The sequence below is a fragment of the Spermophilus citellus genome (genome assembly GCF_964194105.1).
Source record: "Spermophilus citellus genome assembly, chromosome: 9".
Taxonomy (NCBI): domain Eukaryota; kingdom Metazoa; phylum Chordata; class Mammalia; order Rodentia; family Sciuridae; genus Spermophilus; species Spermophilus citellus.
This window is the reverse complement of record NC_138191.1, coordinates 57,621,372-57,645,159: the sequence shown is the minus strand read 5'-3', so window position 1 is coordinate 57,645,159 and position 23,788 is coordinate 57,621,372. Positions and strand designations below refer to the sequence as shown.

Here is a 23,788-nt window from a genome sequence, read left to right as displayed (position 1 = left end):
CCATTCTCAGCACCGCATATAGATAAACAAAAAAAGTCTGTATCTTGGAATTTAATGGAATACTGTTTTCAAGATGCTAAGGAAAAGTATCTGGGCATTTAGAATTTTACAATGTCAAATGATTACTGATGATTGAATAAAAATAAAGACGTTTTCAGACAAACAGGACCTACAGAGTTTACTGCCCAAAGACCTTTGGTGAAAGAATTGCCAAGAACATTTTTAAAAAGTGAACTTGGAGGAATAGAATACAAGAATGAACAGTGAGCAAAGAAATGGGGAGAAGAGCTGAATCATACTTATCATAAAACCATCTTAATATGAATCAACAGACACACCAAAATCATCTGTCACTTTACACATTTAGTTATTGCTAAGGAACCACTTTTGGGGCAGTGCAACTATATACAGTCATATTCTGATGTATTTAGGGGAGTTGGGCAACTTTTAGTCTCTAATCAAATATGACCTTCCCAACATTACCTACTCTTGTCCCAACAGGAGCAGTTCCCTTTCTGGTAATAAGCTTTTGAAGGTGTTCTCATTGAATTTGTGTTTACATATAAACTGCTTCATTATTCAGTAAAAGTATATTTAAAAACGGCAAACAGAGGCCTCTGCCCACAATGTCCACATCACACTACCTCCTCTGACCTACTCTAAAGCTAAGTTCTTTAGGAACATATTTCTGTACCTTATTTTGCAACCCAGCCTCACTTCATTCCACATGCCCCCCAATCCTTTTCACCACTTCTGTCATTAATCAATGCAGCCTTTTATTGCTTTTATTTATATACTGATCTCCCCCACTTGCCGTCGAATATACTGTATATACTCCTGGAAGAAAAAGGGTTGTCTTGGGGCTGGGGTTGTGGCTCAGTGGTACAGTGCTTGCCTCACATGTGTGTAGCACTGGGTTCAATTCTCAGCACCGCATATAAATAAATGAATAAAATAAAGGTCTGCCAACACTAAAAAAATATTTTTAAAAACGGGGTGTTCTTTTCATCTGTGTTCACCTTGCACAATGCTTAGCACATAGAAGGCACTCAGTAATCTATTGAATGAATGAAGCATGAATAGCTTTATATGACTTAGATATTAAAAATTACTCAATTTATTTTCAAATCATACTCAATTTAAGTCCAAATAGTTCAAAATCAGTATACTGCCCCCAGATGCTCCAACTATTGAAACAGCTCAATTTAAAAATATACAACTCACATTTTATTTTAGTTAAATTCATAATATAGGCAAAAGTAAAAATTATTATAAATATTTAGCTAACAGTGCTTTATATCTTGCTTTTATAGTACACTACAACAGACACATAAAAAATTATCTAATTAAAACATTTTCCTAAGTATATCTCTAAAACCATAAAAATATTAATGTAAATCATGTTACATATATTTTAAAAATTAAACTGACATATCCCATCACCAAGTTTATGGGGAAAAGACAGGTACATGTGTTGGTACATTTGAAAGTTAATGATGAAAAAACAGGTTCAGAATCATAAGTTGATGTATTGAGTATGCATACACAAAGAACACAAATGGTTTAAATTATTAAATAGCTGCACATTTCTCAAAATGCACATTTGGCAGCAAGATTAATTGTTTGCCAATATACAATACATATATCAGGTGCTTACATCCCCAAAGATTGAAGATACTGGGTGGAAAACCTAGAAAGAAAATGTTATAGAAAGAAAAAATGGGTCTTAGACCTATTATTACTGAAAACTGATACCCTTAGTTACTACTTATTAGTTCTGGTATAGAAAAGTTTGAATCATTCATGCAAAGTAGATAATAACTTTTTATTTTCCATTTTACACACAGTTGTCTAAGTCACTTTTGAGAACTGAAAAATTATTAGCTATTATTTATGATTCAAGTTTTAGCACTGACCATCCGTAAATGAATACTCTATTAATGTACTAGCACAATGTGGTTTTCAGAATTTATACCACATAAACAGATTTTATAAGACACTTAGGTCCTTCTGGTGTTTATGATTTCTTGGATGGGAATTTAATGCAGTATCATGGAGCAAATTCCAAGTTACAGTACATTATGTTAATTCAAGGCTCCAGGGTATTTTGGAAATGTAATAACAAGCTACAGTTTCTTTTGTACTTACTGGGAAAAAAACATATAAACTCTTTCTACCTTGGGTCACACGATTCACATCTCCCCTGAAAACATATCTGTTATGTACACTATTCCTAACTTAGCTTTCAGTTTTAAGCAGTTATTTGGTAGTATCACCACTTTTCATTTTATGGCTTTTAAAAGAGTAAGTCCTTGCTGGGCATAGTGGCATGTGCCTGTATTCTCAGGGATTTGGGAAGCTGAGGCAGGAGGATTTTAAGTTTGAGGCCAGCCTCATCAACTTATCGAGACCCTGTCTCAAAAAATAAAAAGGGGTGGGATATAGCTCAGGGGTTTTTTGTTGTTGTTGTTTGTTTGTTTTAAGGTTATTCAGCAACAGAAATTCAGAGTACAGAGTGAAACAAAAAACTCATTAAAAAATTCCATACATGATCCCCTTCACAAAATGAATCTATAATCTTGCTTCTTGGGGCGTAGGGCAGAGATAAGAAAAAAGCTCCTGATGAAGCTTGGATATTATCAACAATGTTGTTCTTTTTTCCCTCCATTTTCAAAATAACCCTTTACACAATTCATTTTTATAAGTTATGGGTTTTAAAAAATGATAAATGTGTGATATTCAAGTTCCCCTTTAAAATACCTCAGCCAGCTTACTTCACAAATTTAAAATGACCACTTAAAGATTTACACTATACGAAAAATGTACATTTTCAAATTAAGAAGTTAACTATATACTAATAATATTATACAATTAATATAAAAGCTAAAAGTCTTTAAGAAATTCAAAGTCTAAACAAGTTTTAGCAGGTAAATCAGTTGATTTCATGTTATGATTCTAATGATTAATTTTTCTAACCAGAAAACCACAAAACCTTACTTAGGAAAAGATTCTATTGTTGAACATGGAACCATACTTCTTTTCCCTAAGTTAAGAAAATTTTAAAGAATTTTTCAAACTATTTGGTTTACTGATATAAGTATATGGAATTAAGGAGAGCTATAGTATATATCAAAGGTAACAGCTTATTTAATTTGTAATTTTTCTGATTCTTAAACTCATGAGGAATTACACTAAATTACCATATAATCTTGATTATATTGTTCTGCTTTAAATTAATTAAGACTAGGCTGGGAGAGTGACTCAGTGGTAGATCATGTGCTCAGCATGTAAGGCCCTGGGTTCAATTCTCAACACCAAAATATCATAAAATAAAATAGTTAAGATCCACATCTCAAACCAAGTTGTTTGAACAGACAATATTGGCCCTGAATTAAAGAATTTTTAAAAAATATTTATTTATTTATTTTAGTTATCGGCGGACACAACATCTTTGTTTGTATGTGGTGCTGAAGATCGAACCCAGGCCGCACACATGCCAGGCGAGCGCGCTACCGCTTGAGCCACATCCCCAGCCCCGAATTAAAGAATTTTTAAAAAGCATTTTCTGGCTTTAGTCCCTCCTAGTCCATTACTAATGGGGAATACATATCACATATTTCATTCAACTGAATCTTAATCCTTAGCTCTGTGCACCCCTCCACTCTCCAGAGCCTGTAGGGCCCAGCATGTGGTAAGTGTAATACTTAATGAATATTCTTGAATGAAGAGCAATATACCAAGGATAGATTAAGAATTATAAAGAATCTGGAGATAGTGAATGCTTTTACAAAGCTCCCAAACAATATTTTCAAAGTTTCTAGTTTCCTTTTCAGGTTTACTTTGGTTTGCCCTTTTAAATAGTAGGAAGAGAAAATATGGCACAAGAATATACGGTTAAATCTCACAGCTAAACTACAAGCAAGAACACATAAATTTTTTTTTAAGTTTCCATTCATATACTGAAGAATGAATTTTATTTACACCACTGGTAAATCCCAACTGCTCCAATTAATCTGACATATAATTATTTTACTAATGACAGGAAAAAAAATCTTCCAGTATTTTCATTTTAACAATTATAATAAAACTGCTTAGTTATATTATAGAGTAATAGGCAATTAATGATTTTTTGGGGAAATAAAAAATATGTATATACATTACCCTGATGTCTAGGCCAAAATATATCTAACAACAAATTTTCTTGATTTTTATTACTCATAAAAATAAAGGAAAAATATATTGCAAGTATTTTCTTTCTAGACAATTTCAATTAGAAAATAATAGTTTAATGAAAACAATACAGTGGTTCATGTGACTGGACTGATGGAGGCAAGAGAAGTAATCAAAAGTTGATAGACAACATTCTGTCAAATACAGCTAAAGAATATGTGCCTAAATGACACTATTTATAGGCAACAGATTGATTTTTATACATCTCAATTTTATCTTATATTCAAGGAAAACACAGGTAAATAATGACCCTAAGTTGTAGTTAAGAACCCCTTCTTTTGGCTTGCAAAATGTAGCCTTTGGACTTAATAATTCCTCTACTTTTCACAATGACAGAGTATCGCAGCAGCCACAGTGGTACCCACTCATGTGCTTGAATGTCAGGAATGCTTTCCTGAAGAGCTTCTTGGAAACTTGCTTCAGAGAGCAGTTCTAAAACAACAAACAAAACCCCAAAGAGTTAAATTTGAAGACAGAAAACACATAACTATGTAGGTAAGCATTTAAACACAACAAAAGAAACATCCCAAACTTAATACAAAATTAACTTATTGTTTCATGTGTGCTATGAATGAATCTGAACCAGAATATTAAAAATAGCCAGGCAGTTCTTTTAAAAGTACCCATCTCTGTATCATAATTTCCGATGTGTAGAGCCTGGATGTTTTGTTTTATTTTTTAATATTTCCGGGGAATTCTAATGTACAGAGAACATACAAAAAAGTGAAAAAAAAAAAAAAAAAAAAGAAAGGTCACTCATAACCCTGCTAGCTGGAAATGATATGCCATTTCTATTACCTTCAATTTCCTTACAACTTTTTTTCTCTGTACATATGTATTGGAAATTAAAAATGATTTACAGTATAAGTGGAAAAATCATTAAAAAATCTTTGCCAAAGCTGGTCATGGTGGCACATGCTTGTAATCCCAGCAGCTCTGAAGGCTGAAGCAGGAGGATCACAAGTTCAAAGCCAGCCTCAGCAATGGTGTGGCACTAAGCAACTCAGTGAGACCCTGGCTCTAAATAAAATACAAAATAGGGCTGGGGATGTGGCTCAGTGATTAAGTACCTTGAGTTCAATCCTCGGTACCAAAAAAAAAAAAAAAAAAAAAAGAAATCTTTGCCAATAGTCATTTTTTAATTTGCATTTTATTAATAAACTTATTATTTTCTTTTTCTTCTGGTTCTGGGGAACTCAGGGGCACTCCACCACTGAGCCACATCCCCAGGCCTATTTTGTATTTTATTTAGAGACAGAGTCTCACTGAGTTGCTTAGCGCCTTACTCTTGCTGGCTTTGAAACCGTGATCCTTCTGCCTCAGCTTCTGGAATTACAGGCATGCGCCACCACATCTGGCTCTAGGAACTTATTATTTTCATTTCAAGCTTATATCTAAACCCTCTACTACCTCATCCCATTCCTCTCCTAACTACCTGTCTTCCAGCCACAGTAATTTCCTTGCTATATCCTGAAAGCCTCAAGCACATTCACAAACTGGGGTCTCTGAGTCAGCTATTCCTCTTTCCAGAACACTTCTTACCTTAATAGAGGCCTCCCTGACTGTCCCATGTAAAAAAACACCTCAACTTAGACCTCTTTTTCTTCTCCAGCCAACTTTTCTTTAGAGTATATACCCCTACTTATAATTTTAATACTTATTTTCTTGTCTGTATCCTTCCATTAGAATAAGAATTCCATAAAGACTAGAATTTGTCTTAGTATTACATACCTATAGTACCTAAAACAGTGCTGAGTACATAGTAGGTGCTCAAATGTCTGTTGAATAAAGATGGAAAGATCACAGGGGTCAGAAGCAACCATATAGATAAAGATGAAGTGACTATCTACACTGTATGATTTGGGAGTGCTAACAGATCCAACTACTCCAAATGAACGGCTGTTGACACTTCATATATAGTAAACTCTCTATATAATAGTAAACTCTAAGTAAATGTTAGCTATTTTCATGTTGTGGGCACTTTTCTGAGTATCTTCCATGTTTGAGCTCATTTAATCCATATAATCCTATGTGTTAGATACTATTATCTCCCTTTTGGGGGGAAACTGAAACAATGAGAGGTCACAGTAAGTAGTTTCCATTAAATAAATGTCTCCTGGGAAAAGTAACAATAATATGGAATTATGTATCAGATGTCTAACAAGAGAAGGACCCTGAGGGAATGAGGCATAACACATATTTAATGGCAATGGGTGGAGAGGTAAAGCAAATAAAAGGGGGAAAGTTCCAAAGTCAGGATCACCTACTTCACAATTTTACCCTAACTGTGGTTAAACTATTACTGTAACTTTTAGGGTACAGGGTAGTGAAAAATAAACCCATCCTGAGGAATAAGGGTAATTTTAGAACATAGGTAGACTTCAGGGAACTTAAAAAACAGAATTGTATTTCAGATGGCAAACAGAGTTCAGTGTTTTATGATTTGGTTACTTACAAAATCTGACACAAAATTAGAGAACTATGCTACTCACTAACTGAACTATATACTTTCAAAATTAATTCAACTACATTAACTCTTTACAACTAGTAAACAGAACAAATCAAGTGAAGAACTGCTTCAATATAGATCAGAAAGTCTAAAGATTCATTAATGGTATATGCAGGAACACCCTATAAATTTTAAGCAGGTTTGGAATAAAAAAGATAACCATGTATCAAATTTTATCAGTAACATAAGAACATAAAAAAGATTAAATTAAATCTATCTCATGATGTATTTTGCCATACTAATGACAAATTAGCACACAACATTTAGTACATGAAGGGTGTATAGGCTAATCATCAGCTGTTGGCAACAACAACTATGATCAGTAACCCTTGAAAGCAAGGATCTAACAATATATAGAAAGTTAAAGTTTAAATGGCTTATATTTCAGAATAAATCAACACAACAATTCTTTGTTACTTTTCATCAAAGTGACTTTTTAAAAAAGAATGTATTTGGGCTGTGGCTGTGGCTCATTGGTAGAGCGCTCACCTGGCACATGGGAGGCACTAGGTTTGATCCTCAGCATCACATAAAAAAAAAATTAAATAAAGGTTTGTAGGTGGCTACAACTAAAAAAATACATTAAAAAAAGAATGTATTTAACTTGCTTGTGAAAGTTTTATTGGAGTGGGCAGGCAAAGTCACTACAGTTACTCTGATATCATTTAAATGAAACAGATAACAAAGTAAAGTTTCAGACTGAAATACTACAATACTAATGTTTCAAACCAGAGATAGCAGTGTTTCAAAACAGGATAACAGAGAAATTCTTCAATTTCATCTAGAACCTAGGTCCAGGTTCAAACTTCACCCTATGCCAGGTGAGTGACCTTGGCTACTTTCTTAAAACTTTGAGACTATGTCCTCATCAATAAAATGTCTTGTTTTAGCTATGGTGAAGATTATAGATAATCTTTCTGAGGCACTTAGTATGATGCCTGGCAATCAAGGAACAATAACTATTAAAACTCTTTTGATGAAACAGTCAAAAAATAAGAATGGGGCAGAATGTCTTAATAGGTTATCCACAAACATTCTAAAAGTGAACAATCAACCTACAATATTATCTTTTTAGACGTGGAAGTAAAGCTAAATGTTTTTCTAAGGGATCATCTGTGAAATATAATTTCATCTAATACATAAATATATCTTTTTGTGGTGCTGGGGATTAACTCATGTATGCTAGACAAGTGCTATACTCCCAGTCCCTTCCTTCAATTTTTTTTGAACTAGAATCCCTGTAAAAATGTCACAGAGATTTACAACTTTCACAAATCATTAATTTGTAACCAAATATTTCTCACCTATACCAAAAATACTTGTTACAGCTTCTATGTGAGATTTATCTTTGCAAGTTATGTTGAACATTCTCTTCCCAGTCTTTCTAGTTATCTTGTAAAATGTTGATAGAAAATTATTCTATAGGGGATATCGGTCAATGGTAGAGTACTTGCCTAGCATAGGTAAGACTCTGGCTTCAATCCTCAGTATCATACATAAACATACACACAAAATTATTCTTTGGAAGGTAGACAGGTCATTCTAATTAAATAATGTTTCTGATTAACACCAAACATATATGTCTTGGCAGTGATGATTAATAAAATATCTGATCAATTACCTATTCCAAGATACTACATTTTAAATTAAATTGTACCTGCCTCTTTTTCTAGAGAATTATATTAATTAAATGGCCCTCTGGTCCAATCTTCACTGTACTAGACAAGACTTATATACATTACTATTTAGAATGCCTTAAAAGATCTTTTGTTTGTAGTTTAATATTTATAAACCTCAATAAATCAGATGTTCAGGAAAAGATCCCTTCACTTTTTCCCCCATTGGTATAAAAAAAAATAAAAGCATGTATGTTTTGAACTAACCATTAAGACTAGTTCCAGATAATACTTATCTAGAACTTTTATCATTGCACACATTTAAAATTAAATATTAAGAAAATGCCTTTTTTTTTTTTAAAGCAGTGCTAGGGCCTAGGCCTAACTAACCCCATGGGCCTGACACATGCTAGGCAAGTACTCTATCACTGAGCTACACCTCCAGCCCAACAACAAAGTGCCTTTGTAAGACAAAAGATAATGATCAATCTCTATAGATCAAAATTGTCAGTCTTACCTTTTGGATCATTATGAGTCAATAACTGTATGTCAAACTGTTTAGCAAATGCAGTTAAATCAGGTGGCATCACGCAGCAAGAAGCAAGATTTACTTGGTTACTATTTGGTTTTACCTAAAAGTGAAAATAAAATCATATCTTTACTAAATAAAATAATACAGAAAGTAGAACACAATAAGCAATAAAGGGGGCTGGGGTTGTTATCGGTAGAGCACTCGCCTAGCATATGTGAGGCCCTGGGTTCAATCCTTAGCACCATATAAAAATAAATCAATAAAATAAAGGTATTTTAAAAAATTAGCAATAAAAGGGTTTAATTATAGAGTATAGGGAAAATCACATTTTACAGTGCTTAAAGTTTGTAAAATACTTTTACATGAATATCCTTATTCATATGTGCTTTTCCAAACCATGTCAGTGATAATAGGGAAAGGAAAAATAGCTCTAGGAGGAAAAAGCCAAAATAGAACTACACTATTAAAAAATCTCTACTAGAATCATTTAGTAATGTGATACATCTGCTTTGGAGACAAACATGATTTTAAGTTTGTCTCAGCAACAGAAAAAATATGTCTTAAAGGTAGAGAATCAAATACAAGTAAATACATTTAATGTCAAAATATAAAATGTGGCTATTAATCAGCACATTTTGAAAGAGAAGAATTAGATAACTTCCAATAACTTCCCTGATTAACTTCTATACATATTCTGGATCATCCAAGTCTCTCCAGAAGGTTCTTGACCATGTCTAGCTACTAAATCTAAAGGAGAAGGCACGATAATTTATCCAGGGTTTTTCTGCCCACAAGAAACTGAAAGTTCTTAAAGAAGGCTGAATATTTAAATAGAGAATAAAAGGAATAGAGAAAATTATAAAAGAGTAGAAGGTAAAACATTAGTAACTCCCCTCACAATTTTGCAGGTAATTAGATGAAAGAGTAGGGATGATTAATTACTGACATATCAAGCTGTATAAACAGAGTCCTATACATCTTTAAGTAATAGTCAGCAAAATATTTGTTACATATAATATTCCCTTACTTAGGAAATTAAAGAAAAATGTAACATTTTCATTACATATGTAAAACTGAAAGAAACAGCATAATCAGCTTGCAATTAAAGCTTCAACACACATTTTCTAGTGTTTCTATCACTCATTTTAAAAGGAATATTTAGTTCAAGTTGACATATATTCTAAAAACCCCCAAACCCTCAAGGCTTTAGATAAAGCCTGTCTCAAAGTTCCCATACTTGGAGTAGGTACCATTTAGTAAGTGTGCATTATGTGCATTATGCTTAAAAGTAAGCAGCAAAGGCTAGAAACAGTAGATTCCTCCCCAGAGTGCACAGGATCTGGCCATCCTTTACCTGTGCCCACTGATAGAGCTGCTCCAACTGTGTTTTATCTAGATCTGAGGTACCTATAGCAACAATCTTCTTGCTTTGAACTAAGTTTTCTAATTCCTCCCAATAAGGCTGTAAATGCTCCAAGGAAAGATTAACTCCATCTTCAATAGGAGGTGACGCAATGATCACAGAATCCAGTTGTGCAACTCCAAGGACTGAACAGGCTGATGGGAAGAAAAACACAAAAAGGATCAATGTCTGCTACATAATAAAAACAAGAACTATTAATGTGCTCAAAGTATCCACTGAATTCTATTCATATCATTCACTAATTTTCCATATAACAGATTATTTCAGTTTACCTGTCATTTAGAGTATTTCCATCTTCTGTATGCCGTCTCTTTGTGGCATACCAGTGGGTTTCTCTGACCTGCTTTCTTTCTAGGGAGCTCAAAGCTACTATAGGCTCCTCTTTCTGGAGAACAGGCTTCCCTTTTGTTTTTTAGGCCCCATGACTTTTTGGTGGTTTCCTTATCTTATCTTCATACAATTTTCTTCTCTAGTTCTACCTGTTTACTAGTATCTCATATGGATGATCATAAGAATTATGACCTTATTCTGTGACTAGCAGTCATAGCAAGAATCAGCCTGAAACTGAAAACTAAGACTACCTTTACAAAGGTAGATAATTTCTTAATTTATATAAAAAGAACTTAAGAGCTTATTTTAAATGACTATATTCACTCTACACTTATATGAAAAGGCCAATTATTTAACTTTGCAACATATATAAATGCTGAAAGAATGCTTTTAAAGTATTTAATAACTGTAATACTATAATCATTTAACCAAGTGCCAAAAATAGACATAAGATACTTAATTTTAGTTGTTGTCTTTGATTTTAATATTTTATTTATAGTATAAAAGAGCTAATAACATGATTAAGGAGAACTTCTATACCTAAGCAACATTTATTAGTCAACATTTAATAATCAATAGTCAATAATTAGCTAATTAAGTCAGAATTAGCTATATCTTTTACAGTTTTCTTCTATATCAAAACATGAATATATATAAGTCAATATAATTCTATAGAGGCCTTAAGAAATTATCACTTTAAAAGGTAAAATTACAATTTGCACATGTCCTTTCTTCAGTCTAGATCTGAACCCAAGTTATAACCAATAAAACTAAATTAATTTAAAGTTCACTATTAAGAAAGTTAAATTTTTGCTTACCCATGTCAATTGCATTCCTAGTTGATGATGAAGAATTTGATCCTACAATGAACAGTTTTGCTGAGTAAAAAAAAAAAAAAACAAAACTGATTACTATATTTAGGGGTACGTCTTACTATGTAGTATTAACATGACAGATAATCCTTAATAATTTTCGTTTCCTAGTCACATAATTTTATAGTTTTTAAGACATAAAAGTTTATATCCACTATAACTTTTTAATTATATACTTAGTTGTGAAAAACTTATTAAAATTAAAAGCAATTATTAGAAGGCAGGTCAGACACAGGAGCTTATATTACTTAAAATATATATTTTTATGAATTAAAAATACAGCATATTACATCCAATAAACTATAATCTATAAAAAGACTAAATTAAAGCTGTTAAAATGACAAAATTGAAGGGAAAAATTCACAATTCTACCTTATCAATAGAATCCTTTTCATTTTCAGATACTACCTGCAGCTTTGGTCATATGAAGATATATTTTTTCTACTTCTGTTGGTTTACCTTTAGGTAATATTTTGAATAAACTTCTATGTATATTTAGTTATTTAAAAATTTTTATAACAGTAATATGCTTACTCTAGAAATGAAAACAATCTATAAAACTAGAAAGACCAAAAATAGCCAAGAATCTCATTACTCAAAGCAATTACTATTTATATTTTTGTGTACTCTGTGTTTAATGTACAATTTTAGATACTCGATTTTTATACATGAACATTATCTATAATTCTGATAGGGTATAGTTCATTAAATGAGTTCCTGCTTATTGAACATTTAGGTGAGTTATATTCCTGCAGTAGTTCCAGCTTTTTGTTATCACATAAAATACTAAAACAACCATCTTTGAACTCTTTGTTCAACTTTAATTTTTTTTAATATTTAAAAAAAAATTATTATTTTGGTTGTGAAGGGACTCAATATCCCTATTTGTTTATCTATTTATTTTTTATGTGGTGCTGAAGATCAAACCCAGTGTTTCACATGTGAGAGGCAAGCGCTCTACCACTAAGCTTCAGCCCCAGCCTCTTCGTTCAACTTTATACTGAATCATTTCCCAAGGATGAATTGTTAGAAATGTGATTCAGTCAAAAGATCTGATGTTTTTTGTTGAGTCTTATTCTATTTTACTTACTTTCTACTATAGAAAAGATGTGGCCCAGTTTATCAGAACACCAACACTGAAGAGTTTCTCTCCTAATAATATAGGATCCTCAACATGCAAAGTCTATGCAAATATTCCAAAATCTGAATAACTGAAATCTGAAACACTTTTGATCTCAAGCATTTTGGATACTAGATCCCATAATTACACTCTATGAAAATCCTCTCCATCACTCTCCCTTGATTCATGAAATGGCCTCCTGTTTTTGAAAGATGAGGCATTTTTAGAGAGGTAGAAAGAAGAAAGTTCCTCATATGGCGAGGATTTTGATATCTATCAAATATTTCATGCCCTATAGGAACTGAGGACAACCTGTAAAAAATCCAAAATAAATCTACATCATGAATTATAATTAACAACACAAAGTATGATGTTTTTACTTCTATTCCTACACAAATAGCAATGTTAAATTAACAGAAAGAAATGGATTTTGGAGTTGGGCATACCTGAATGAACTCCTGGTTTAACCATTTACTCTACAACAACTTTCTTTTCTTTACGTTCTTTTTAAAAAAGTAGGTCTTGATATGTTGCCCAGGCTGGTCTCAAACTCTTGGGTTCAAATAATCTTCCTGTCTCAGCCTTCCAAGTAGCTGGGACTATAGGTACAACCCTCTATACCCAGTTGTATAATAACTTTCAAGTTATTAAATTTATTGAATATCTAGTACAATGAGAATAATAGATCTAACTTGTAGGTTTGATTTGATAATTATATAAGAAAATACAGCACTTAAGTGACAATTACAGTGCCTGGTATAAATCAAGACTCAATAAATAGTAGTCAGTATTATTAGAATCAAAAGACAATGCTCTATCTCATCATATGTGTGGATCTTAATAATAATACTTAGCAATGACCACAATAACATGGTAATTAAAAACAGATATACAGCATGCATTTTGTAGCAAGCACTATGCTATGTACTTTCTTAGTTATTTCATCCAATGTATACAGAAGCCTGTGAAATAACTGCATCGTTATTTTATGGATGAGGAAACTGAAGCTCAGATTAAATACTTTGTTAGACCACGATTATACTGGACAGTAATCTACAAACCCAAGAATCTCAATCTGGGCTAGCTTAAGCTTTTTTTTTATTATTATTATTTTTTTATTTTGAGAGAGAGAGAGAGAGAGAGAAAGAGAGAGAGAGAGAGAGAGAGAGAGAGAGAGAGAGAGAAAGAATCTTTTAATATTTACTTTTTAGTTTCGGGGGACACAACATCTTTCTTTGTATGTGGTGTTGAGGATCAAACCTGGGCCACACGCATGCCAGGCGAGCGCGCTACCGCTTGAGCCACATCCCCAGCCCCAAGCTCAAGCTTTTAATGACTATAAGCTAAGGACAGAACAGTACAATTAAATTTCTGGGATGTATTAGTCACTACAAATGTTGAATGGATACGTATTTTCTTGTTGCCCAGACTTCTTTCTACACTTTCTGGTGACGTCAGTCATTAGTTACTATCATCCCCCAGGAAGGGAGGGTTTATGCTTTGGGTAGACACTGCTCCTAAGCCTTCCCTTTATCCTTTCCATTACTTCCACCCTAATCTTTTTTACTGTTCTGAACACAGGTAAATTACATAAGAACATCATGAAGAACAGGATGTCAAACTTATACTCTGACTCCACTGAAGTAACCAGCACTGACTTCCTATAACTCCTTCTTAAGAGTTGACATTAAAGCTGGGAATAATCCCAGCAGCTGGGGAATAAAAAAGGGCTGGGGATGTGACTCAGTGGTTAACGCCCCTGGGTTCAATTCCCGGTCCACCACCCCACCACCACCCCTGCCAAAAAAAATGTTGACATTAACATTATGTTTAAAAAGGAATTTTTATATTTTCCACACTTAGTGATTAAAGTGCTCATGACCCACAGTAAAGGAAGGCTTATTCCCATACCTAACAAAAGCTTACTATCCCTTCCTTCCATTATATAACAAATTGAATTGTAAAGTTGTAAAGAACTTTACCAGAAACTTTCATTTCTTCTCTTTCATCAGGATTTATCTTTTCTACTGCATGAGATACAGTACACTCCAAGACATCTGGAAACTCCTAAAATAAACACAATATTTATAATGAATATAAAATTAGTGTTTCTGATTAATCATAAATTTTCCTATTGTTCATTAAACCCTTTAGAAGAGAACCAGTAAGACAACAGGATTTTATTGGTGCATTAAATTACACATAATAGTGGGATTCATTTGTTACATACTCACCTAATAAGAACTTCCCATTTCTCTCCCCTATTTCCTCTCCTTAGTCTTCTTTCTCTACTCTGCTGGTTTCCCTTCTATTATCATGAGATTTCCCCAACTTTTCCCCTCCCTTTTCTCTTGAGTTACATGTGAGAGAAAATGTATAACCCTGCACTTTCTGAATTTGGCTTACTTCGCTTAATATGATGCTCTCAAGTTCCATCAATTTTCCTGTAAAAGACAAAATTTCATTCTTCTTTATGGCTGACTAAAACTATTTTTTGGGGGGTGGGGTACTGGATATTGAATTCAGGGGTACTCCACCATTGAGTCACATCTCCAGCCCTATTTTGTATTTTATTTAGAGACAGGGTTTCACTGAGTTGCTTAACACATTGCTTTTGCTGAGGCTGGCTTTGAACTCGAAATCCTCCTGCCTCAGTTTCCCGAGCAGCATAGATTACAGGCATGTGCCACTACACCCAGCTTACGTTTTTATATGCACATTTTCTTTATCCCTTTATCCACTGACAGTTACCTTAGGTAATTGGTTCCATAATTTGGCTACTGTGAACTGAGCTGCTATAAACATGGTTATGCTATAACAGTACAGTATAGTGACTTTAATTCTTTAGGATAAACATTGAGAAATGGAATAGCCCTCTCTAGCATTTGTTATTACTGATATTTTTGATGGCTGCTATTCTAACTGGAGTAAGATAAAATCTCAGTGTAGTTTTGATTTGCATTTCCCTAATTGCTAAGAATGTTGAACACTTTCTTAAACTGGTTGGCCATTTGTATTTCTTCTTTTGAGAAGGGCCTGTTTATTTCATTTGCCTATTTATTGGCTGAATCTATGTGTGTCTATGTTAAGTTTTTTTGAGTTCTTTATATCTTCTGGATATTAATCCTTTGTCAGAAGAGAAACTAGCAAAAATTTTCTCACCTTTTATACATTCTCTCTTCATACTCTTGGTGCCTTTCCTGTGTAGAAGAGCTTTTTAATGTGATGTCATCAATTTATTAATTCTTGTTATTATTCCTTGAGCTTTAGGAGTCCCATTGAGGAAGTCACTGCTTATACCTTTATGTTGCAATGTTGATCCTACATTTTCTTACAGCAGTTGCAAAGTTTCTGGTCTAATTCACAGGCTTTTGATCCATTTTATATGGACTTTTGTGCAGGGTTGAGAGGGATCCAGTTTCATCAACGATTTTCCCAGCACCATTTGTTAAAAAGGCTGTTTTTTCTCCAACGTATGATTTTTAGTGCCTTTCTCAAGGATCAGTACCTTTGTGGGTTTGTCTGTGTCTTCTAGTCCTTTCCACTGGCTTAGGTGTCTGTGTGTCAGTACAATGCAGTTTTGTTACCAACCTTTGTAGTATAATTTGAAGTCAAGTATTGTGATGCCTCCAACATTTTTTTTTTTTTTTTGGCTCAGAATGGCTTAAGACAATAGGATTGTTTACTTGAGGTCTACATGGGCTTCTCAAAGGTTGTAGAGCCTGGACATAAAGATAAAAATGCTATGTGTATGTGTGTCTGTTTTCTGGAGAAAAGTATCTCATTTTCATTCAGTATTCAGAAGAATGCATGACCAAAACTTCTTTTTAAAAAAATAATCAAGCAGGAGAGGAGTACATGAGGAGTTAACAACCACTAGATATAATACACAAATTTTACTTAAAAAGAAACCAATGAGCTGGGCATGGAGGAGCACGCCTGTAATCTCAGAGGCATGGAAGGCTCAGGCAGGAGGACTGCAAGTTCAAAGCCAGCTTCAGCAAAAAAGCAAGGTGCCTCTGAGCTACTTGGCAAGACCATGTCTCTAAATAAAATACAAAAAAAAAAAAAATCGGGTTGGGGATGTGGCTCAGTGATCAAGTGGCCCTGAGTTTAATCCCCAGTAGCTAAAAAAAAAAAAAAAAACAAATGAAAAATAAACTATTCTTCTGAATATTATGTTAAAAACATTAAAAACTTTGCATGTTTTTAATAAAATGTTAAAAACTTTCTACAATCACAAACTTTAAAAAAAACTTCTCTTAAAAAATTTTAATGTCATTCAAGTTAAACTTGTGAGGAATGTAGGTGATTTTTGAAAGTATTTTTTAGAGTAGTTTTAGATTCACAGCAATACTGAGCAGAAGATACAAAGATTTCTCATTTACCTCCTGCATCCACACATGTATTGCCTTCCCCATTATCAACATCCCCATCAGATGGTACATTTATTACACTTGATAAGCTTATACTGACACATCAAACGGGTTCACTCTTAGTATTAAGCATTCCATGGATTTGGGCAAATGTACAACAACAATGTATCCACCATTATGAGATTACTGCCATAAAAACCCTTTGTACTAAAGAAGAAAAAAAATCTTCTGTGCTCCACTTATTCATTCCTCCCTTCCTTGTGAACCCAGCAACCACTGATCTTCATACCATCTCCATGAGTTTTGCTTTTTCTAGAACATTAAATAGGCGAGATTACACAGTATGTGGCCTTTTCACATTTTACTTTTTTTCACTTGGTTAATATGCATTTAAGATTCTTCCATGTCTTTTTGTGGCTTGACAGCAAAGAAACAATATTGTATTGTCTGGATATTACCAAACTTTACGTACATCTATTGAAGGATGTTTGGTTGCTTTCAAATTTAGCAATTATGAATAAAGCTGCCATACATATATCTGTATGCAGAAATTTTCATGGACAAAAACTTTCAACTCCTTATGACAGACACCAAAGAGCAAAACTGCTGTATCACATGACAATAGTATGTTTAGTCTTGTAATTACAAACATTTTTTTTAACAATTTTTTCCTTGACTGCAATTTTTTTTTAAAAAAGCATGGCCCATTCTAATGCATTAAAACGAATAATTTGTAAGGATAATGATAAAAATGTTAGTACATATCAGTAAGAAACAATCATTTACCAAACAAGATTTAACAAAACAGTGAGCCCTTTCCCATGATTGAAAAACACATTACATAACCTAGTACATACCAAGAGTCCAGTTACAAGCCATGCATACATACGGTAAATGGTCATTTCAGAGAAGCAGAAATCAAAGACATTAATCAATGTCTGCATAGTAGCTATAGGGTTATAAATCTGCACTATGCACAAAGGAACAAGTGTTTCCAGCACATGTCCTCTTTCACACTTTTAAAATGGTCTGGATTTAGGATGGTTACAGACAGGTACTTTTACAATAATAATCACATACTGACATTTAATGAAACATTGTTCCTTATTGTTTCACGATAGAAATTATTTCTAGGGACTATATTATTGAAGTGGATATCAGATATTCTAAGTAATCTAACAATCAAAGCTGCCTGATAATCATTCATCTACTAGACCAATATCAATAGGAACAAAGCACTGCTGGTGAGGAAACTAGTTGGGAATTAAGCATGAGAATCCCATCATCTTGTCTAGGTTGAAGAGTTGCCTACAGAGCTCAGATTTTCTGCTTATGCTTAATTCAACTGAATCAGATTGCCATCTCAGCAACTCAGCCACAAAGGGTTTGATGGCTCATTGACTTTTTGACTTCTCTCCCCAAACTTAGGAAGTTAACTTCCTGCTTACTTCACTTCCCTTTTGATCTGCAGGATTTCTGCAGTCACTTTCCACTTACCCTGACCAAATCTGGGCTGATTTGGGAACTCCACTCATTCAAGGTCTTTTGGATACAATCTCGAAGCTGCAAAAGGAATGCATTTTTAAACTGTTAATCAATCTCTATTCACTCCCCTTACATCTATAAACAAGAATGCATAGTTTGGTAAACTAAGCAGGGGAAAAACAAAAGACATCAATAGGATTTATCATACAAACCCTTAATTCTACAGGTTTTTGTTTCCTTCAACAGATAAATTCAGACCTGTTTTTATTCTACTCTTAATTCTCAAACATTCTTAACCCAAAGCATTAGTCTAATTATTTTTACACTGTTTATGTACTAAGAAAACTTTAAACTTACACACATTCATAAAGAAACAAAAAATGATTTCAAGAATAAGGTTATAAACAGAGGAACTTGGATTTAAGCCAGACACACTAAAATTCTTATTAACCATTATGCTACATTCCTTGAAGACAAGCAACAAAATAAGTGTGGCCAGAGGAACACCTACATCAGAATCCCTGTGGTGTTTATTAAAGACTCAAACTCTCGCTCAATCCTAGACCTGATGAACACTCTCCAAGTGCAGCCAGGATTTCCATTTTAACAGGCATCCCAAGTAATTACTATGTACCCTGAAGTCTGAGAATCAGAGGACAGCTGTACCTTACAGAAATCAACGTGCATAATGATAGTCCATGAGTCATTTCCTAACACCTCAGTACACATCTAACTTGTTTTCAATGTTTTCTTGGATAAACATTATTTATCCAATATGCTATCCACAAGAGCATGTTGTAAATTCATTAAGGAGTTTATTCCATTTATATCTCTTATGTCAATGTGTTTCAAACTTACTTGACAGTAGCCCAAAGTAAGGTGTATATTCACTTAGTGAGTGAAAGAAGACTTAGCTTCATATGAAGGAACAAAAAATTCACAAAACAATATTTATGGTCACTACATGCCAGTACTCTAGCGGCTTTTAGTCTTTTAATCAGAAAAAAATATGATGTTCTATGACTCACTAAACTAATTTGTGACCACTAATTGGTCAACACCAACAGTTTGAAATCACCATCTTAAAAGATAACAAAGGTTACAGTATTTTACCTTCTTTAGGCAATCAACAGAAAAAGAAATGAGCAATGAGAGCAAGCCCCTGAACTGCAAAAGCACTTTCTGAACAGGGACAATAGAGAGTAAACTTGTAAACAATAATTGCTTATGATGAAAACTGACACAAGCACTTTACCACTTCTTAATATTAATAATCACAAGGGAAAACTGGTTATTAATTTAAGGGTACACAACCACTTATGTTAGGATTTACAACCCACAACAATCATTTATATGCTATCCATAATAACTTACTTAAATTTAAGTTACCAGGTCTATGTCTTTATGCAAAATTTATTTCTAACAAAATTGAGATCAGTAGATAAAAATTAGTTGATAATCTTTTTTTTTTTTTAGAGAGAGAGAGAGAGGAGAGAGAGATAATTTTTTAATATTTATTATTATTTTTTTTAGTTCTTGGTGGACACAACATCTTTGTTGGTATGTGGTGCTGAACCAGGACCGCGCGCATGCCAGGCGAGAGCGCTTGAGCCACATCCCCAGCCCTAGTTGATAAATCAGTTAACTGTTGAGGAAGCAGGACTGATAAAGTCAACAATTTTATCAGGACTGCTTTGGTTCAAATTGTGGGAGAAGTCTAAGAAATTTTTCTTTGGAAGAATGATTCATTTACATACAAGACTTTCCTGATTAATTCTTCAATTCAGAAAGATAAGTATATTTTCAGAGTATTTACCCCTTTTCTGAAACCATCTCTTTAATTAATCTTGGTTTCTGCAAAATTCAGGATAAATTGTAGCAAAGTCTAAAGTTATATAAGAAATTCATTGACTATCACAAACTGAATGATTTCTAATCTTGTAAGTTACATGCTATCTATAGTAACTGAATATTAACCTTATACCTTTTTGTTTCCTGCTTTCTTCATCATCACATATAAAGTATCACTAAAGATAAATATCATCACAATGTAGTCTATATTAGATCTGGAATGGCTTAAGAATTTTAAAAATACCACAATTAAACTGATCAAATACTCAACAACAAAAAAAGACAACACAATCTTATAAAGATTTATTTAAAAACAATATTTGAACCTAGTTTCAATACTCAGCACTGTCATAAATAAATAATTTGTAAATATTTGATTTCATAAAACACTAGTGAAACATAAAAATATGTGAAAAGATCAAAGAATCAAAAAAGCATTAGAACTAGAAAAGATCTTTTAAGAATTGAACACTCAACCAGCTTGGTGGTGCATGCCTGTAATCCCAGAGGCTAGGGAGACTAAGACAGGAGGATCAAAGCCAATCTCAGCAAAAGTGAGGCACTAAGCAACTCAGTGAGACCCTGTCTCTAAATAAAATACAACAAAAACAAAAATAGGGATGGGGATGTGGCTCAGTGGTTGAATGCTCCAGAGTTCAATCCCTGGTATTCCCACCCCCCCCCCCAAAAGAACTGAACACTACCAGATGTATAAATTTTCAATAATGATTTTTTTCACTTTCTTTAATCTCTTCAATGAGGTTGAGCTGTTTCAAGTGGTACATCCCAATTTGGAGCTCTCTATGTAAAATTCTTTACATAGAAATAAAACATGCCTATCCTATTCTAATTAAACTGTCATAGTTTCCCTACAATATGCTGCTATTTCTTCAAGTTTTCCTCAAATATCCTAGGGTCTTTAGTTTTGTCCTACTCTGACAAGGCACCCTAAACAAAAAACTACAGACCAGAATTAATCTTCTGAACAATGTTTTTCAGAAAACTGCGTGGATCAGGGCACACTGTCCCAGTGTAGTTCAGTGGTGGAGCCCTTGCAGAGCATGTGTGAGACCCTGAGTTCCATTCCCAGCATCGTGTTAAAAAAAAAAAAAAAATTAAAAACAGGATAGAAAAAAAATTGAGATGGCTCAGTATACAAAGGTTAACATCTTTTTGTGAGATCTCTCTTTCAGATATTTTGATACACACATATAAATATAAAATTATGAATGCATGAGTAAAATACATTTCTTACTATTTGGAGTAAACAACTTTGAAAGCCACTACTGTGTTACAATGAGAGAAGAGAGAAAATCTCACCCAATATTGTCAAAATACATGCAGAACTTTCAACTACATTGGTCATCAGTGCTGAAAGAAATTAAGGCTTTATGTACCAAATATAGAAATACTTATCTTTCAGAGAAAGAGTCAAAGTGGGTGGTTTAAACAAAGCTGGAACCCAAACACAGAATAGGGAAGGAATTCTGGTGCATATTAAAGTGACAACCAAGAGTTCTCACCTCCTGAAGGGTGCTGGTTCCCCACACATACCAACTGCTACTTCCCCTATGGTCTGTGGACAACAGCTCTCATATAAATATAGCTAAAACTGACTCTGAACAGCTGATAACGTCATAACCTGACAGTTTGGGCAACCGGTTCTTTTAATCAAGATTCTCTTTCCGATAGAACCAGGTTATTTGGAGCATTTTCATATATAATCTCTTAACTCTCACAACAACCTCATGAGGAAGGTAGCACCCAACTTCAAAACTACTTTCTAAAAGTCACACAGCTCCTAAAGTAATTGTTTATTATTTTTACGTTTAACCAACACATCATAATCGCACATATCCATTGGGAATTTTTCAAGTACTAAAATTATTCCGTGCCTCCAATTACCTGTGCAGTGAATGGATGACTACTCACTGGCTCAGGAACAGTCAGCAACAAAGGGGTAACAAGTGCATACTTCAAGATTAACATCTGCCACCTCCAACTAACTGGTGATCAGTCTTCGGGAAAATAAAAGGCGGCTGATAAACTTCCAGTAAGAAAAAAAGACATATCTACGCCCTAACCAAATTTGAGGGTTTCGTCATTTGCTTCACAGCAATAATATCAACATGATCAAAGTTAAGCGTATTATGAATACTATCATTTACCAAAGGTTAATCTTTGGAATATTCCTTTCGAAAGGAAAGGGTGGGGAAGGGAGCAAGAGATGGAGAGAGGCACCCAGCCACGTACTGGCGCTCCCCGACGCCCCTGCCAGGGAGAGGGATCCAGTGCGTCTCAGAGTTCTGCTATCCGCCGTGGCAGAGGCGGCACTCTGTGCAGTTGCACCTGCTGAGTTTTTAGGACGCTCGGTCCCAGGCGGCAGGTCCGGATGCGAGGTTGCAGAGACCCCGGCCGCAGTCTGCCGCCTCGCCACCCCCCCCCCCGCGCCCCTCTGCGCCCAGGCGCGCCCTCCCGCACCTGCCCTGGCCCGCGGCCTGCCCCAGAACCTGGGTCTGCGCGGACGCTGCTCGCCGGCCCTCACCTCCTCGCTGTGCGTGGAAGGACACTTCTTCCGCAGGCGGCCCCAGTTCAGCAGGTTCCCAGTCTGCAGGTGCAGGGTGCGGGCCCGCGCCAGGAGCGCCCCGGCCGCGCGGCTGTCGGTGCCCATGGAAGCGGCTGCCCGAGGAGCCAAGAGGTGACGGGGCGGGCGGGAAGGCGGCTATCTCGTAGGACGCGGTTCCCGAGGCCGCAGGGGCGAGCGCGAGGCTTTTGACCCGCGTGGCTGGAGGCCGATGTGCGCTTCGGCTGGAGGAGGCCGGACGGTGGCGGAGCGGCGGCCCGGGATGGAGGCGCTGAGGCTGCGGCTCCGGCTGCTGCGTCTCTGGCGTCTGCCGCCGCCGCCGGAGAGTTGACTCCAAACTGTGGAAGCTGTTTCCTGGAAGACAATGACTAAGCAGAAATCGTGGCGGAGAAAAGTGCTTCGTAACCGTTACTCGTCCCACGGCGGAGAGGGGCGGGGCGCGAACGGGCAGCCGGACTCCGACCCGAGGGTGACTGGCCCCCGGCCTGCGGCGGGCGTGGCGGCGGGGCGGGCGGGCGCGCGGGCCGAGTGCGCGGGCCGCGGGGCTGGCGGCACAGCGCGCGGCAGGGCTCCCCCTGGCGGCTTGAGGACTGTGCTCCCGACGTAGCCCGCGCCCTCTGCGGTCTCCCGCTCGCGGGCGCGCTCCTCCACCAATGGAAGCAGCGCTGTTGGGTTCCTCACACGCCCCTTTAAAAGGACAGACAGATGAAGGGTCCGCCCAGGCTTTGAAACACCAGATGGTTTTGGCTTTGGCGGGCAGGTTTTAATGCACAAGTGCCCTTTCTCTACCATCTTTAAGAACCTTCCCCCCAAATGCCAATTTTTCTTCATTACATAAACGTCTGTTAATTTACCCTGGT

The 23,788-nt window shown here is 35.4% G+C and overlaps 1 protein-coding gene across 1 annotated transcript; it reads right to left on the bottom strand.

Moving 5' to 3' along the window:
* Positions 1-1,106: 1,106 nt before the first annotated feature.
* Positions 1,107-23,022, bottom strand: GCLM (glutamate-cysteine ligase modifier subunit). The gene is made up of 7 exons (XM_081305332.1): positions 22,890-23,022; positions 18,506-18,571; positions 14,615-14,699; positions 11,459-11,518; positions 10,242-10,444; positions 8,873-8,987; positions 1,107-4,662 (listed from the first exon to the last, which is right to left on the bottom strand). Exons 1-7 carry the CDS (start codon positions 23,013-23,015, stop codon positions 4,493-4,495), a joined length of 825 nt encoding a protein of 274 aa, XP_081161458.1. The 5' UTR covers positions 23,016-23,022; the 3' UTR covers positions 1,107-4,492.
* Positions 23,023-23,788: the final 766 nt, after the last annotated feature.